Source organism: Buteo buteo, chromosome 24, assembly GCF_964188355.1.
Source record: "Buteo buteo chromosome 24, bButBut1.hap1.1, whole genome shotgun sequence".
In the NCBI taxonomy this organism is placed as follows: Eukaryota; Metazoa; Chordata; class Aves; order Accipitriformes; family Accipitridae; genus Buteo; species Buteo buteo.
In genome coordinates, this window is record NC_134194.1 from 1,880,748 (window position 1) to 1,899,958 (window position 19,211).

Here is a 19,211-nt window from a genome sequence, read left to right on the forward strand (position 1 = left end):
GGAAAGAAAACAGAACAAAAAAAAAAAAAAACCAAGCATTCCAAATGAAGGCCTCGTGGAAGCAAGCATACCCCCTTCAGAAAAAGTTAGGAACAAGTCAGAATCGGCTATCAGCGTAGGCAGCTGAAATACAAGTATTCATTCTTTCTACAAGCAGCTAATTTCACTAGAGACAAAAAGGTTTACAGGCTCTAACCAGCTGGGGAGTTGGCCAGGAGCAGACACTCATGTCTAAGAGCACATCCATGGTCTGAGCTGCAGGAGTGCACAGTGGCTGCTACTCTATGTTGTCAGATCAATGAATCCCAGTCACCTGTCAGGCAAGGGCACCAGCTAAGGAATAAACATGCTGATGCTCTGCAAACATTGTGTTACTATGAACTGTTCAAGTGCAAATCAAATCTAGAATGGTGCATTAACACTAAAAACAAGGGCTAGATTAAGGTGAGCAAGTGAAAGGCTATGCTTTAGCAGGAGCACTCCCTCCCTCTCCCCCATTATCTTCTTGCAGTGCAAATGTCAAGGGGCACTTTATATAAACACTGTTGCTGCAGTCCACAAGGGAACAAACAACAGTGTGCCCAGTCTGGCTTCAGAGGGTGCTGTCTCACTACTTTAAAATAAGATCAACTCACCATGGACATTAAAAATGGAGAACCAGCTTATGGCTGTTCCTGGAGGTCAAGTAAGAATACCAAAACTTCTAAGTACAATCATAATGGTAAGAAATGTTGCTTATTCAACGGAGTAGTTAGCTACCTAAGCGTTCTGACTTGATGCATTGACCAAACCTCTCCAAAAATTCCTAAGAGTGCTGTGGTATTCACTTGCTTCAATTTGTATTCAGAACATACAAAGTTGACAACTTAAAGCTTTATTGTAGTTTGCAATAATATAAACAAGTGCTGAAATTCAGTCAATGTCCATTTCAGGAAGCTTCTTCTCCGTGGCCGTTGGGGCAGCAGCAGCAGCAGCACTCTGTTCAGCAGCCTGGGACCCACCATTGGCTTCTCCCTGGCCTTCTACTGGTCCATTGGGTTCAGTTGGTTTCTGCTCCTCCTTCGGGAGTTCAACTTTGGGTTTTGGTTTTGTGACTATAGGATTACAAATACTTGTCAATTCCTAGAAAACACAGAAATAAAACACTGTTAGAAATGTTTCTGTATACCAACAGTTGTACTTTAACCTGCTGCTCCAATTATCCATCGAGTATGGTCAGAAGAAGTTATTCAAGTTGGGGGCTGGTGTTCCCCAATACGCATGTTTAAGAGATTAATACCCTATCACTGTCCTTCTAATTATAGATTTCTCACGTCAGACTCTTCCTCTGAGCACAAACAACTAGACCAAGAAAGAGAAAGATTCATGGAAATACAGTGAATTACATAGACAGACTTACTTTAGTTTTAGCTTGTATGTCTTTAGCTTTTATAACTGGGTCCAAAGTAAGACTTCTCTTGTTTTGAAGATTAAGTTTATTGTTCATCCACTCCATAGCTTCATTTGCACTCTTCTCCACTTTTGCTACATCTGCTTCATCTAGATGGTCATACTGTTCATCCTGAAACAGCCAAATTAGTAGTAGCTGTGCAAATATTTGTTTTGAACATGTGAACTGCGTGCTTATTTTTTCAAACTTTTATCTTCAAAATACAAGAAAGACCATTAAGCCAGAAGGCTGTTCTGATTAACAGAGATCAATCACAGCTCTATAACCAGAGAACTAAGGTTCTACTGCTGCTGGCATTTTCCCCCCCATGAGGAAATCAACACCTGATTAAAAAAAAAAAAAAAAGACTGTCAGGTTTTCCAGCCAACACCCACTTCTGAAAATATGTTAAATATCAAGAACTCAGAAGCTAGCCAGGAGGTTGCACCAGCTTTTTGTTCAAAGGAGCTTACTTAAAATTCAGAAAAGATTTGTACCACTTCCTTGCATTTGCCAGAAGTTAAGTATGGAAATACCTTTGCTTTGAATGCATGAACAGTTTTCATGTACTGTTGAATTTGCTTCCCTAAGTCATCAAATGCTTTTGGTCTTTCCTCCGATTCTTGAAATCTTGCCTGAATAGGTTGACCCAGAGTCTGAAACAAAGTACAACAGATATCAAAAACCATGCAGCATCACAATATGATCCTGCAAGATGTGACAGAATGCATCAACATTTCTGAACTCCTTGGAACTTTTACTCTTCCCTCCACTTACAGGGAAGACTGAGTCTTCCTCAACCCTGTATTATTACAGGTCTACAGGAGATCTGCTCCTCATATACTTAAGCAAACTAAGTCGTTTGTTACCACTGAATCAGCAGACCCAAGACAGGTCTCCACTTGAACAAAGTTCTCTAGATTCAGTAAATCCCCGTGGGAATGTAAGAATCACTTACCTTCAATTCCATCAATTTATCAATATAAATTTGTTTGGGTTGGTCTTCACCATCTTCATAAAGCCAATTTTCTGTATCTTCCAGCTTCAGCGTGAAACTATTTCGATCCTAAAGCAATCCATACAAAATAGGTAGGTGAGATAATTCTGTTAGATGGCACATGGTACTAAATGATACTTGGAACCTTTCTGGAAGGGTTACGTTTTTAGAAGGTAAACAACTGTCTGAACTCTTTATCCTATTTCAGTGAAAAATAACAAATAAAATATTCTTCAGTATGGCTTCATGGTGGAGACCAGGCCTAAGGAAGAACCATCTATGGCACCCACAGCTGAGATCAATACTGTCACATAAAAGCCTATTCCCCCCCCCGCCATTTTCATCATCACTATATGAGCAAGTCTGAGAACAGAGTGAAACTTATCTTCAGCAAAGGTGCCATGAATCTCACTCAACTTGTCCCCGTTTTAGGTCTGACATAGGTACCTGGGCTCTGCAGACACCTTGCTGGCAAGGCTCCCATTATAACCAATGGGGATCTAGTCAAGAGTCTGGGGTGATTCATCTGACCAACGTAGACATCTAACTTATTACTTACGCACCAAGCTCCTTTAGTACAACAGGGAAAGATAATTAATAATACCAAGAGATTTTTAGGCAGCCTGTTCAGGTACAGGTGCCCACATTTAGTCAGACTAATTCCACCTATTATGTTCCTAGGTAGGGTTGTTGTTGGATTGTTTTTTTTAATCTTAAACTATTCCTGAATACTGTCAAAGAGCCAAAATAGAATAGGTTGCCTTAAAATTATTCTGCAAGTGCTCCTAGTCTGTTTCAGTCTGAAAACACATGCTCTGATAATATCTTAATTGCTGCAACTGTTTTGGAAAAGAGCACACAATATATCCTGGGTACCATCTGCTTGTACTTGGGCCACATTTAGAAGGTTACCTTCATAGCCAGAAAGGTTAAAAGCTATTTCTCCAAATTTAAAGTCTGAAAATATAGTCTAAGTAAACATAGTATCTGATACAGGTCAAAGGTTATTAAAATACTCTTCATTGTAACAAAATATATCAGGAAACCATCAAGCTAGCAATACTTACATCTTCACTAACAAATTTCTCGTAAATACCGCAGAGTTTGTCTCTCATATCATACACGTATTCTTCCACTGCATTCTTGGCATCATTCCTCTCTTTCTCTAGCTTATCCTGCATTATCATTTTACCCTGTGAAAGAGTTGTCAAATTAGTTGTCTAAAAAGCTAGTTATTTAACATTTATTGCCAGGATACCTTGTTAGCAAAGGCTTAAGTTTGACTAAAGATTTTGAAGTGCTGTAGTTTACAGAACTGTTCTAAACACAGCACATGAATAAAAACTAATTTCAGTTTTGGTGGGATATCCAATACAGTAGAGAACAATCTTCCTCCAGTTGAGGAACCTTCACCCTGATGGTAGCAGCCATTGAGTACCTTGTAACTGCAGGTGATTTTGGAAATAATCACCCTATGAACTAGCTCTCCTGCAGAACACCTCTTCAGTAAGAATTACAGCATTCACTTAACAAGGAGAATGTATTTTGGCTTCATGGGGCACTGTTGTTCACCTCAGAAAAAAACTGCATTTTTTTTTTTTCCTTCTCATCTTTCCTTGATCACCCTTAAGCATTAACCATGTTTAATGAACAGCAAAATTTCTGGAGATCAGCTAGTGAAATTTGTAGCTTGGGCAAGTAAAAGTTTACCTCATTCTCAATGAATAAGTTCAGCATATCTTTCCCTATCTGCCACACCAACTGATTCTCAATGGGAAGGTCCACTGTAGTCGTCTTTACTTTAGCCTTCTTGGCTTGAGGTGGTTGATCCACTTTCTTGTCTTTTGAGTCAGCCTGAGAAGTCTGCATTAAAGAAATAAACTCAAAGTTAAAATAGCATCACCCAACAGTTCAAGTATTCAAGACTTGTAATAGAAAAAGTATTATTGAGTTAGTGTACTTCATTAGAACTACATACTACTTTCTGTCATTCTGACACTTCAGCTGCTAAAGAAGTCAGAGATAATTAATGCAACTACTGACATTTTCTGGGCACACTGACTACATTCATGGGAGTGATGGTGCTTATAGTAGAACACTTTCCTAGTATTTAAGTTACTGAAAACTAAATTATTATGTCTTCCATGAACAGGAGAGTTCACCATTTTATCAGTACTAGGTCACTTGACAGATCTGCAATTACCCAAGCCATTTATGTACTTCTTAAGCTCCAATCACAATACAGGCTACCAATATATTCAAATAAAAGTTTAGCTTCCAGAGCTATGACAAAGGCAGCAGATAGGCTCACACACTACATATTCTCATAAATCTTCCAGAGTATCCTGTAAGAAAACAGAAGTCTCTCAGATGTTAATGTTACCTCCATTTCTTCAGACTCTGCCTTATTTTCAGGTTGGGCCTGCTGTTGCTCTTCAGGCTTTTGTTGCTCTTCCTGGTCTACTTGCATCTTCTGAAATTCATAGACAGATCCAATTCGACATATTAAAAAAATGCACATGCAGATGATTGCTTTAGTTCTTAAGCTGATCAATTACGCCTAATGCTCTTTAGGCAAAAGAGGAAACAGAACAAAAACTGAAGTGGAGTTTCAAGGCATAAATTAGAAGCTTCTAGTCTTTGCTTAGGCAAGTAACAGCTCACTCCTAGCATAATTAAGCATTTCATCTATACCTCACAGTCCTGGTTTCAAGAAATCTGTCACTGGTGTGACATACTTCAGTTAGTACTTAATCATATCTTCATATTTTAGTTGCTGAACACATTTACTGAAATCTTAGACAAGTCTTAGAACCTTCCCAAAACTTGGTCAATTACACTTTGTCATAAAAGCAGTTTTCTAAGTAGCTAAGAGCAATTAAGTCTATTACCTCTTCCTCTTTTGCATGCTGGTCGGTTTCCATAGGCTCTTCATTCTCATCAGATTTATGAACCTCTACTAAAGATGCACTTGAAACACTGAAGATGCCATGGATATTTACTCTAACTTTCACTTTCACTTTTGAACTGGATCCATCTGTTTGAGGAGTGACCTTCTGAACCAAGAAGTGAGCTAAATAATCCCAAAGAGAAAAAACATACCATTTGATTAACTTAATCATTGAATGTAAAGTAAAACCTGACTGTTGCTGACAACAGATCACTGCAACGCACTCAGAGGATATCAAATCCTACTCAATCCAAACAATTCAGTTTTTTACTCAGCAATGCTAGGATACACAGCAATTAGAAATTCTCTATGGTATGCTGTAAAAGCTGGTGTTAATGTACTATAGGAAAAGATTACACAACTCTCAGTATGCCCCTTTCAGGTTTGCTCCAACATTAAGATGCTCTTTATTTAGCCTATTTGTCCATGAACTTCATGTTATTCCACTCATTTCACTGTAGATCCATGACTTTGGAAACCTGTCCCTACAGCATTTGTAGTAGGTTGCACTTTCCAGACTATATAATTAGACAGAAAGAAGTCCTGAAACATGTACAAGACTATTAATATAAAGCTATAGAATGGTCTTAACCTATAGCAGGATCTGGGTAAGGCAATTCCTTGGGAGAACTGTAGTATGCCTCAAGAGTAAAAGGTTCCTTTCTGTAGAATGTGAGGACCTTTGAAAATGGAGCAGCATGGTTCTTGGGAAAGACCTCACAGTCACTGTAAGAGAAAACAGAGCACTTTATCAGATGCATTATCCCACATACAGAACAAGTTAACAAAACTTTTCCAGATCCTCTTATATCTTAAGGAAAAGCTTCTTTAAGAAGTGACAAAAGCATCTCCTAACTTTTTAGGTTAAAATAAGACTGATAACCATGTGGTAAGTGCTGAACTGCCACCCATTCTTGGTTTTGTTTTCTACTATCACTAACTTCAGAAAAAGTATCAAAGCTTGAATTGTTAAGTGGGCATTGTTCTGGAAGTGTTATTTACTCTAGTTGTCATCAGTTAGTTTTAAGCTGTATGTAAACATGCAAGAAGATTGAACATCAGTTTTTTTACCTTAGCCCTTCCTCTGCTGGTGAATTCCATCGTAAAGAAATAGGATATGGTATCAAATCTGTGATAGAAAATTCTCTCACTTTGAAAGCCGGGGATAAAATAGCACACTGAAAGAGCACAAGAGCCATATTACAAACAATCAGACTTCAGATGAATAGTAATTTAATTCAGTAAGTAGCTAGTTATGCTGTTTAATATGTAGATTTACTCTGCTGTTTAATATGTAGATTTACTCTAGGTTAAGGGACACTAATACTGATGGACTTGGGACCTGCATAATAAGCACTGTAAGCTCACATGTACCATTCCTTTTCAAGAAGCTATCACAATCTGTTCACTCTGAAAAGTGAAAATATGCAAGGTTTAATTTAGAGCCATCATGTTCAGCTTGTGTGGTTAGGCTACTGAATTGTTTTTAGTGCCAACATAAAGAAATAGGAAAACCTCAATTAGAGTTACTTTTTAGAGTGACATAGTACCAGTCTTTTTGCATACCGTAACACAAAATTCTCTTTTTAAGCAGTTTACAATAGCTAGTTTGTACCACCGACGGAACATAGCTGTAAGCACATATTACACATTTGAAAAGAGAATTGAGGTGATCAGAGCAAAATTAAGGTGCATTCAAGAGATGGCAGCACTGTTAACTATAGAGTATTTACTACTGCTTAAGCTATTCAGTAGTGACAAATTACAGCTCAGGACACAGAATTCCATTAGCAAGAACCTAAGCTTTCACTTCCATCCATGTTAATAAGCAACTGCCGTCTCACAAGTTTATCAGTAGTGCTGAAAAAAAAAAAAAAAAAAAAACCCACAAAAAAAAACCCCACAACTTTTTCCCTGTTTAACCTAGGCCCCCAAAGGAGCCTGGAGGAAAAACCATCATCATGTGAGCTTTATCAGACTTCCAGCTTCCAGACACAGCAGAAGCAAGAGTACATGTTTTGCTTCAACAAGCTGCAATGATCCACTGATCTGGCTTAGACAAACAGCACAGAGGAATCACAAATTACTATTCTCATTCTTCCAACCACCTTCAAAGCTTATTCGAATCCATTCTGATACACATAAAGTATCTCCCACATTACCTGTGGACTCTGGCTTAAGTATTTATGGATTTCAATAAAAATACTCACAGCTAAAACAAACAGCCCTTTTTACCTGCAGCGCACAACCTCGTGCAACAGCCTCATCTGCATTCAAAGTTGTACTGACTTCTTTGCCAAAAAATTTACTGATCTTCTCTTTTACAGCAGGGATTCTTGTGGTACCACCAACTATCTCTACTGCATAAATATCCTCCTTCTTTAACTCTAGAAGAGAGTTAGACATTGGTTTTATAGATTAAATGTTTCTGGTTTACATGAATATGCTGACATTGTAAACTAGAAGTTTTACTAGACGAATCATTCTTTTAAGCTTGTTCTCTAAGTTTCTAAGCAATAAGAATTTCAAATCTTAGCTTGTGTGAAAATTTTAACAAGCTTGTAACTGCTAAGCAAGAAATTGTTAGGTGCGCTAAATACATCTGTCCAAGTTCTGTCAACACCCAAAGGAAGCTTGCATTACGGATGTCTCTTCTGTATGCAGAATACAGAATGCATATACACTTACTGGCTTGCTCCAGCACACTGCGAAGGGGGGGTTCTACTCTTGCAAGGAGTCCATCACACATCTCTAAAAATTTGTTCCTGTTGGAAGAAGCCATAAATAAAGCTATAGCATACCATAAGCAAGTTAATACTGCACATAGAACAGGATGCCAAAACTGAAAGAATGCCATTTTAACTATGTACTGCAGGGTTTTCTCTTTCCCCAATCCTAGTTTTAAACTTATTTAGTATATTTCCAGACAAACTTGGTTCTAGCCATCTAGGCACACTTGCAACATTCACAGCCCTCCCTCCCAACTCAAGACCACTGACCAGTCTCTAAACATTATCATTCTGAGCAGCACCCCTGTCCATGTTGTTCTCACATTTCCCACCTCCCTCCAATCCTAAGAACTGGTATTTTATATAAACTTTCTTTCTTGACTGAAGAGCACTCAAAAGCTTACCTTTGTAAAAGTATAAACATTACCTGTTCATTGTTCCAGAGACATCTATGTCATTCATGAAGCATTCTATGTTCATTGGAAGATCAGAGGCATTAGCGCTCATCAATTTTTTCAGTTTTTCACATTCCTGGTATAGTCTCAACAATGCACGAATCTTTGACTTTATGTCTAGTTTATATTTCTTTCCGAATTCTTCACAAAAGTATTCAACTAACATCTCATCAAACTTCCTGCCTCCAAGTGTTGTATCAAATGATGTAGCAAGAACCTTAAAAAAATTGAACTCTTCAGTAATAGTACAATTTGTCGTTACCTCAGTGAAACCAATTAGCAGTTAATGTCAAAGCATTTCTTTGTGTCAAATATACTTCAACTTTAAATGAAAGCAAGTGTCACAACATTACTATGGAGGACGAATTATACCGGTGCAGCCATAACAGAAAAAGATCTGGTACAGTTCATTTTTATTCTGCCCTTGCCATCACCAGTAAAGAGTTTCTTTTGATGAGTCTCATCTAGAAGTCTAACCTATCCCAAACAATAAAGCCACATCCCATACTCATCTTTCACATTTCATGGACACTGCCGGCAACAATTAAGCTATTCTCTTGCATTTCAGGGCAATCTAAATAGCAATTGCATTACTAACATCTGATAATTTATGTGAATTGCAACTGCAGTAATAGTTGCACACGTGCTAAGATATGCTTTTTTTTTTTTAAGCCTACCATGATTATCCTATGCCTTTTGTAGTGATATTAGATATGTTCAAAATGCTGTTGGAGAAAGAACCACCATTACCACAGACAAATTCTGGCAGCTACACAAATATTAGACCTCTTTGTAAATGATAATTCTCATAAGAATTGCAGTGCATACATACAGCAGTTACAAGCTCCAGGAGAAAAAAACATCTGCTATCTCAAATGCTAAAAAGCAGCCTTGGGCACCCAGCCTTCCTGTAATGAGGTGACAACTTTTAGAAGAAATTTAGGAAGATAGGGTAAGGCTTAGCAACACAATCTGTTCAGCAACTTGTACTGTAAGCAGACCATCAGAGTTTTCAAATTCTGCTTAGCCACTGTCAGTCTGAATCATATCCCAGTTTAATATTTGATGCCTCATAAAGGTGGAACATGCTTACACCAAGCTAAAAATAAAACATGAAGAGAATAAGTGTTATTAACTCTTGCAAATAGGCGCTCATTTCCAATGAAGGAATTATCTGCAAAGAACATCTGTAGCCTATCCACCTCAGCTGATTCTACTCTTTAAACATATTGTGAACTTAATTTTTTTTTCCCCCCAGGAGTAGAAATCAGTAAAGTATCACATTATTCTCAATACACCTTCAGAGTAGGTTTGGTCTCTACGCTGTTTTTAACTGCTTTGCTGTCCAGTTCTCCATTCTATACTCAAAAGCATCTCTTCTGTATTTCTATGGTTTCAAAGTTCAAAGGACAAATCTGAGAAACACAAAGTAGGTTATGTTTCCTCACTAGAGGAAACATAGCTACAACAACACTAATGTTTTCAGAACTCTTGCCTTCTCTTCATTTCACTACCCCATGCTTTAAAATTTGTTTGTTTTTCTAGTTAAGAGAAATTATTGGAACTGCAAAAGTCCAGATTGTAACCATAAAAAAGCCAACTAAGAAATGTTAGTATTTGCTGGAAAACAGTAAAGCTTTGGCAACTTACACGTACACTGTAACTTGCTTAGCTTCCATTTGCAGCTTAAAGTAATTCAGAAAGTTTTTACTCTTTTACATGAGCACCACAGTGAGTGTTAAAAAAAAATGTTTGTCACTTATACCATTCTAGGAATTCTTGTTTTAATGCTAGATCTCGACTGAACTAGAGTATTTTTTGAAAGCGGCACCCAGTCAGATATGGTAATTTCTGAATAAACAAACAATTTAATCCATTTTTTTTTAATTCTTTGCCAAAGTCTGGCGATTAAGGCATGTTTCCTTCCTCCATGTATCACTCAAAAAGCTCTCTAGCTCCCTGCCCTACTTTTAACTCCAGACAAAGTGCAATTTTAAGAATATGAATTGAGCTGTCTGGACACGCTTATGTAAAGCCAGGCAAGCTTGCCTGTCACAGGCTGTGTATGTACTGATGAATATTTCTACTGATAATTAAAATGGATGCGTAATAGATTGTTTACTTTCAGTTTTCCTTTGTTGAATGCACAAACAGAAACTTGATATGCAGAATGCCCCATATCCACAAAAACAACATTCCGTGGCTTCTCTTCCAAGGCAGGCAGATCTTGCTTATAGATTCCATATGCAAGGGCAACTACAGAGAAACAAGAGTCAAAGAGCATAGTTAGGACTTTCAGTTTTGTAATTCCTCAAGAAATAAATGGTACATCAGTAAACAGCATTAGCATTTCATCTTACTTTCCAACCTACAGAAATTGGTTATCTTGTTAAACAAAATTCCCAATGCTAAAGGAACATGGAATAATATTAAACAGTATTAGCCCCTCCTAGTAGCTGCATTAAAACAGATACTCAAGAAATACCTTTATGCCTCCGTAAAGCAATGAAAAAAACAGACCAGAGCTTAAGGAACTTTATCAACTAATCTATTTTAAGTTTGCAAAACCAGTGGTAATTCCAGAGGGCATGGATCAGCAACAGATTAAAAGCATTTTTAGCTAATAAAGCTACAATATTAAGTGAGGGGGAGAGAAAGGAAGGTATTACCTGCAGTTGTTTCATTTATTAGTCTCAGACAGTTGAGACCAGCAATCTGTGTAGCATCCATCACAGATCTCCTTTCTGCATCTGTGTAGAAACAAGGAACCTGCAAGAAGATCAGATATCTAATATTAGCATTTAGAAGAGACATCTGTAGCAAATAATGACAAGCATGTCTATAGAGTCAGTATAGAGCACAGCTGAGGTATCCCTCAAATTTAGTGTACATTTCAGTTGCAATAGAGAAAAAGCAAAGAAAACATTACATGAAGACAAAGTTACTTTTTGTGAATCTTCTTCCATTCTGCCTCACAAGCCACTCATTTTAGGAGCAAAGAAACAGAAACAGGTATCAATTATTATTTATGCTGCTAATTAGCAGCAATTTATGACATTTTACCATTAATGAAGTCTAGTTTTGAAGAAGATATGTGAGCAAGATTCAGTTTTAAACAGAAAAGACAAATACCTGAATATTCAAGTTTAGTGGGCAATTTAATGCTGCAATCATTTCAGTTTATGATACCAGCCAAATATGTACTATCACATACTTACAGAAACAACACAGTCAACTACAGGCTTCTTAAGCGCATTCTCAGCAGTCTCTTTTAATTTGGTAAGAAGCATTCCTGTCACCTGTTCAATAGTAAAGTTTCTTTCTTCTTCCATGTACATGGCCTTCAAATAAAAATTGTGTACACACATTACAGTAAAAACCACGCACTACAAACATAAGGAACACATGCAAGAAACAGTCTTTACTGAAAGTAATGCAGCTTTAGTCAACCTGCTCTCTGACAGCCTAGCTCATGCACAGCAATTGCAAGAAGATAATACATAAACACTGGAATGCACATTTAAGAATTCACATACACAAAGCTGCTCTGGACACAGATTTTTTTTTTTTTAATCCCAATTGCTAGACAATGCCTAGGATGCCTTTCTCACTACTGTTTTGGGGTAAGCTAATTAGTTACTGCTAAAATCCAAATCAGAAGTTCAGCCATTGTTGAAAAAGACAGATTTTTACCATTTCACCCAAAGTACTAAGCTAGCATCTTACACCCTTGCAGTATCTGGACAGCAGCTAAATAAGTACACTGGCCAGGTAGCTTGTCTTCCAAATTCACCATGGAGCGAAGGAAAAAAGAACTGCTACAACAATTTGTGTGGGACTGGCTTTGCAAGGCAGAGAAATTCTACAACTGTAAAATCAGTCTCACCTAACACCTGGAAAGACCATCTATATTATTAGCCTTTTATTCCCCATTTAAGACTTTCCATTCACAAGAGAACAGAAACTACAGCAAGCAGATTCAAAGTAAGGAGATAAAAGGAAACGTTATCAGTTTCCTCCTCTGACTCTTTTTCAAATATGCCAGACTTACCTTGATGCCAGTTGAGCCTGTTGGCAGCTGGACAAGTTCATACGCAAGGCTTGCTTTTTCAGCTTGAACAAAGGGATCTGAGAATGCACGACCATGAAATCTTTTAAAACTTTGTACTGTATTCTTTGCATTTGAAATAACCTAGAGGAAAAGAAATCTTTAATACAACGTGTCAGGGGAACATCTGAATTTCAAGAAGACGACAGTTTTGTTCTCATGCTTCCCTCACCAGAATATTTTTGTGATTTGTATCTTAATAGTATCAGGGCAGCTGCTAGAAGACAACTTCCCTCTGATTGCTCAGGTAACCTACAGGAATTTGAGATTTAAAATAAAATGTATGCTAGAAAACTGAGCCAAGATTCTAAAATCGATTAAAATGGCACTCAATTTTCATAGTATATGCGTAGGACACTTTAAAAATGTTAGCAAAGTGTCTTTCCCATTTACCTGTTTCCTACCACCCTACCTTTCTATTGCGTTGCAGCCAGAATTTTGCAAATGTAACAAGCATATTGACGTAAACTCCAGTTCAGGTTCATCACATGCATGTGACAGCCAACACACAGATATTCTCACAAAACAGCTCAAGGACCTTGTCATGAAGCTTTAAAAAGTCAGGAGGGCACCAACGTGATATTGTCAACTTGATTTAACTGACAAAAGGTAGATTGTCTTATTAATAACAGAGATCAGTGCAAATAAAGAAGTGAAAAATCGTTATAGCTTGTTTTCACATAGTGCAAGTAAACTTGTTTAATTCTTTCATTTACATTAGAGCAAGATACATACTGGAAAAAACCACAGTAATTGACAAAGCAGACAAGCACTGTACCATATAACATTTACCTCTGATTCAGTTTCAGTCAAGTGTCTATTTCCTAAGTAACCTGGTTTTAATTTTCTGTAAGTTTAGTTTCTGCAGGACATACCTCATCTCTACTGGATCTCTGTATCAATGAATTTCTTTAAGCTAAGCAGACACTCAATTCCAGAAAAAACATCTGTATTTAGTTCTAGTACAGTTCTTCTGTTCTTGAATAACATGGTTGTGTCCAGTCATTTTTGTATTCTAGATAATGAATCTTCACACATCTCTAGGTATTTTAGGCTAAGAAAAACCAAGTGTTTGAATAGTCACTTCCTGTAGAGGACTTCAAAAAAAATCATGTTTTATAGGGGTTTCACAGCAATACAAGATACAATACAGCAGGACCCAAATGTCACAAGCAGGACAAATCAGCTTAACTTCTTCTCAGTCCTTAAATCATATTTACCTACCTACACCAACAAAAACTCAAAGTATGAACAAGAATGCCTAAGACAAGTATTTAGGTTGTAATTCAGCCACAAAGAGTCAAGAAAGCTATATATATTTACGCTCAAGCTTGTCCCCTTTCTGCCAAAACTATGCACTTAATGGAATTCTATAGAATGTAGTCACATAATTAAAAGCTATCATAATGCACACAAACTGGAAAAAGCTAAGGTAGGATGAAACACTACTACTTAGCTTTAGAATTTACATTTGCATCCTAAAAGAAAACACTAGTATTTATCAGAATTTAAGGGCAAAGATATTTTTTTTTTACATTTCGTTACATACAACTATCAACCCTTATTCTGTCCAAGATGACAAAGCAGCATTACATGCTGAACAGCTGAATTAAGCTCAGCTGTTCATTACAGCTATGGAGACACTAGGACACCAGCTCAGAGACATTTGTAACCTACAATGATAAAAAAATACATTGTGCTAATCTGATTCTTGACTCCTGAAGTTGCTTTTACCCAAACTATACGCTCACCTGGCTTTTAGCTGCAGCACCAATTGAGCGATTCTTGGGTCCAAAGGCTATACATGATCTATAATAAGAAGAAAGATTTCCAGTCAGCAAGCAATTGGTAGAACTGCACTGCACATCTTTTTGTTAAGTGTTGATAAAAGTGTTGATAATATCAATTAGACTAGAGATATTTTAAACAGTATTTGGTCCACTGAGAAAGTTGGTCACTGACTGCAATATATGCATGGAATGTTCTGTGAATTCTGGAAAGAAACAGGCACGAGTTCAGTTAAAACAGCAATCCTCCTCACTGAAGGACAGCACTAAAACCAAACTTATTCATGCTGCTTCGAGTTTTACATCTGAGTAATAATTGGGTAGACACCCTTTATCTCAATAACTACCTGTATATCTAAGCCACTCAAAGATAAGTTATTGGCTAATAATACAGGAAACATTAAACTGTTCAGAAGAAATACATGAGGTAAAACAGATATTAAAAAAATAATTCCTACACATCTGTACCAAATGCTAACTAAGGTTTCCAGTTTTAAAGCAAATCTTCAAGAGCTGGAAGAAAAATCCTGCACAGAAAGACTGGTGTTTGAGTTTCATCCATACTCACTGAAATAATGTAAATTACAGAAAGAAAAATCATACTTTACTCCAAACTACTTTGCGACAGCTTCCATTTCTGAAAAAGATGGAATTAAAAAAATCCTCCTTTTTTGGAGAAATTCCTAGTCCTATTAAGCCTCTTGATTTACATATTTAACAAACTGTAGAAGCCCTAATGAAATTAAATCCAGCCTTCTAATCCAAGTTCCTCATACCATTGAGGTAAACTTACCAGGGAAAAAAAATAATTGCCATTAGTCAAGCAGATCTTTCCTATTCACACAACATACTAACAGCATAATTAAGCCGCTCTCTATGTGGTGGGTCAGGAATCTGCTTTACAGCAGGGTTATGCCATAGGGCTGCCACAAGAAACAAATTCCAACTCAGCCTGAGGTTTAGAATTGGCCTTCCAAACAGAAACTGTCAAAACCAGAATGAAAGACTAGAGTGATATAATTGCATTGGTTTTCTATCTTCTTCCAATTTATTAATAACTTAACAAATGAAACAAGGCCCACCCTACAGCATATGTTGCAACAGAATTAATATTTCTGAATTAATCTCTTATTTGAAACCATTATTCAAGGGATTAGTTAACTAAAAGTGAGGAAGTTCTGTGCTATGCAGACCCTAAAGCCCCTGCTAAGGGAACAGGAGCTGCAGAGCATACAGCTAAAAATCTAATGAGCCCTGAGCAGGAAGCTAGTTATTAATTTACTCTGGTCTCCAGAAAGGAATTAAGACATGAACATGAATTGCTGCTTTTCTCCTAGACAAAAACAAAATATCCAGCTACTTCACTGCTAAATTCACAAGCCGTCAGTCCTCAATCACCACAAATCCACTAATTTAGATTACAGAACCATTTAAACCCACCAGACTAAAACCTCAAGGCAGAAGTCTGTCTCAAGAGAAGGATACAGCACAGTAATCAAAAATATGGGCTTCCGTATTATGCGCTGGGAATAAAACCCTTAAGTGCATACATTCTTCTTAAACATGCTTGCCCCCTGCTTGGCTTTATAAATAGGCATGATTCTCAAAGGAGCTGCAGCTGGACAGATGGGATGGTTCTACTTGGCTCCACTCCTTTGCTTTCTGCCCACCCCAGCCCTTCTCCTGAGTTAACCCTGGCTCCCAATGGAACTTCAGGGAGCCACACAGGGACCCAGCACAGAGGGAAGTTCAACTGGGAAGAGGGAGGAAAGGAAAAATTTTCAGCCAGTCTCATTCCCCAAATCAGTTCACCATAGGAACCAGGGTTAACTTATTAAATACAAATTATACTATTACACAATTTTACTGGAGGTTGAATAACTAACCATAGCATTTTAAGTAGAAACATAATCACAGTGAAGGTCATCAGAGGTCTAGTGAAGCAACTTAAGCAGAGCTTTGAACTTCCTGAACACACCTGCAGGCACTACTTCACCCTTACCCTCCCACCCACTTTCACTTCTTTGGAAGACATCCCTCTACCCTGAAAATCAGTGCTAGCTTTCTAAGATCAGTTGCAACTACTGCACTTAATTCAAGTCCCTTCATCCTTATGGAGATAATGAAACAATCTTACATTTTTTTACCCTCATTTTTTACTACCTTTCTCTCTACCACTCTTCCATTTTCAGAATAACATAGTCAAAGACAAAGCATGTTTTGCACTGCTTTTGGATATGCAAGTTCAAATTTTACAGGATTCTGGAAGAATCCAAGCACAGAGCTGAAAGCAGATTCAGTGAGAATGCCAGCGAACTAAGCACAATGTATTGAGTAGGGTTTACTTTACCAATACAAACAATTACAATAACACACATCTGCTAATCCTTCCCAAAACTTGGATGTCATCTTGAAAACATAAGTGTTTAACCCTGACCACAAGCCGATTCCTGAGGAAACCTGTCACAACACCTTGCACAACTCCCTCCAGAGCTCACTGTAAAGAAATGCTAAACACTGACTTTTTGAACCAGGCTGTTTCCAAGACAGACACTTAAAAATCATTAAGAATTTCTTTTAATAGATGGGTTTGCTTACAGAATTGTTTTCTGTATTCCCTCAGAACAGTGCTTGGAGATTAAGTCCTGTTAAAAACTATCATTTTCATTATGCTAATTTTTTCCATTTCACTTCAGCCTTTCATAACTGAATTATTCATTGTGTCAGATATTTTATATAGCTCATCTCCTTCAGTGAAGGAGACTCATGTTCATGTTTCAACTATATGTAAGCAGAACTTCAACTCTCTGAGGGCCAGATACCTAGAGCTATCACAAGATTGCTTTGAAATTTTTGACATTAAACATTTTCTTAGTACATCTAACCTTTAAACTTCCATATTACTGAGAATACATAAGAGACTAGTCCTTACTCTAGCATATGTACCAAATAAAAGTTTCCTTCTCCATTTATTCCCTGCGTAGAGACAGTAACAGGCAAACAGAGCTGAGGTATTGTCTAATGAGAAGCAAGGTCATTTTATGCCTCTGGTCTTTTTAAACAGATGTGAGAGATCTAAAAAAAAAAAAAAAAAAAACCAAAACAACTAAGATGATGCATTTGTCTCACCAAGACAGCTATTTACTTTAGTATCTGCTTAAAATAAAGCTAGCTATGCTACAACATAGAGTAAGCTGTAGAAACACTTTTAAGACCGCTTTCCAAACAGTTCCCCTCCAAGTCAGACGCACTAGAAATTCCTTTTCCACCTTTATTTTGCAACTGATTCTTAGAGGAGTTTTATCCCAGCTCTCCCTCTCCTTCTTAGCAAGTTTCTCATTAAAAATAGGTAATGCACACTCTTCAGGAGAAATGTGTTGGGAGGCCTATTTATGTAACCAGAGTTAGAATATTCTATACACATCGTATATTGTAATGTGCTTCAAGACCAAGTTCACCAGCAAACTGCACTGTTGGTCAGCCCACCCCCTTCCCAGGAAAGCGGATGTCTGACACTGTACTGTCTATTCATACTCCACTTTCCCATCCCAATAACTTGTCAATCTGGTGGCTAGTTTCAAGTGAGAGTTTAAAAGACCCAATACTCAAAAAAGCGCAGATTTTTTGAGAACCCTTGCTGAACAAAGAAGCACGCAGGCTGAAGGGAAGGCTGCTAAGAAGCTTTTCTAAGCTTTGACCCAGCAGCAGGCCAAGGAGCTCGCACAGAGCGAAGCACCAGCTCGGCATTCACCTCCACAGTCCGGCTGCCCTGGGGGAGACAGGACTGGAGCTGCAGGAGAACAAACAGGTACGCTATCAGGGGCGTCAAAGCACGGCGTATAAATTCACAGGGAAATGAAGCTTCGTGACTTCCCGCCGTCAGAGATACGGGTGCTTTTTCTGATGCTCAGGGACCCTATCCTTTTAATCCTCACAACGCAGCCCTGCCTCCGGGAGGACAAACTGGTCTTACTACACAAAAAGGGAAGGAGCAGAGCGGGTCACCCGAACACCTCTCCATGCCTGCCGCACGGTATCCGTCCTTTCTTTAAGCACTTATTCAACAAAGTCCACTTCTCCCGACCCCCCCACCACCCCTCCCGGCCCCGGCTGCCTTCCCTCCCCGCCACGCCGGGGCAGGACCGGGCCCAGCGGGCGCCCTCCCCTCAGCGGGAGGTCCGCCGCCCCGGCCCCGCTCCTCAGCCCGGCGGCGGCAGCGGGAAGGCGGCGCGGCCCGCCCCGATCCCGCACTCACGGCGTGCTGCGGTCGCTGTACTCATTAGCGATGGTCTCGATGCCGCCGGCGCGGGCCACGGCCACGTAACAGCTCTGGAAACCCAAATCGATGCCCACCACCGACATCGCTACGGCGGGAGAAGGGACTGAGGCGCCTTGAGGAGCGGCGGCTCGGCCCGTTTAAATGCGCGGCGGCGGCGGCGGGCGCTGCCTCCTCGGGGCGGGGGGACTTCTCGAAAGATCCCGTCGGGCCGCGGCCGAGCGGAGCGCTGAGAGGAAAGGGGCGGGGAGAGGAAGATCTCGCGAGACTTGCCGCCGCGGGCGGGGAGGGGAGGGGGGAGCGGGGGTGGGCTGCGGCGCAGGCGCGGGAGGGCACGCCGGTTGGGGGTGGGGCTAGGCGTGGCCACGCCCCCTCGGCGGGAGGCCGCGCCGTCTCCTTCGCCAAAGGGTTTTTGGTTTGGATTTTTTTGTTTTTTCTTGCATAAGCTTGTAAGAATTGGAGAAAAATGCGATAAAGTCA

The 19,211-nt window shown here is 39.0% G+C and overlaps 1 protein-coding gene across 4 annotated transcripts; it reads right to left on the minus strand.

Moving 5' to 3' along the window:
* Positions 1 to 858: 858 nt before the first annotated feature.
* HSPA4 (heat shock protein family A (Hsp70) member 4) lies at positions 859 to 18,972 on the minus strand. Of its 4 annotated transcripts, none has more exons than XM_075056941.1 (19): positions 18,711 to 18,972; positions 14,420 to 14,477; positions 12,612 to 12,688; positions 11,779 to 11,901; positions 11,230 to 11,329; positions 10,683 to 10,816; positions 8,533 to 8,777; positions 8,065 to 8,141; positions 7,612 to 7,763; positions 6,448 to 6,554; positions 5,969 to 6,102; positions 5,318 to 5,499; positions 4,810 to 4,899; positions 4,137 to 4,289; positions 3,494 to 3,619; positions 2,388 to 2,495; positions 1,966 to 2,085; positions 1,400 to 1,561; positions 859 to 1,122 (listed from the first exon to the last, which is right to left on the minus strand). In XM_075056941.1, exons 4-19 carry the CDS (start codon positions 11,896 to 11,898, stop codon positions 913 to 915), a joined length of 2,220 nt encoding a protein of 739 aa, XP_074913042.1. In that variant the 5' UTR covers positions 11,899 to 11,901; positions 12,612 to 12,688; positions 14,420 to 14,477; positions 18,711 to 18,972; the 3' UTR covers positions 859 to 912. The 4 variants fall into 4 exon arrangements, with proteins under 4 accessions (XP_074913042.1, XP_074913038.1, XP_074913039.1 ...); XM_075056937.1 differs by having other exon boundaries at positions 12,612 to 12,752; XM_075056938.1 differs by having other exon boundaries at positions 12,612 to 12,752; positions 13,081 to 14,477.
* Between the last annotated feature and the right edge of the window lie 239 nt (positions 18,973 to 19,211).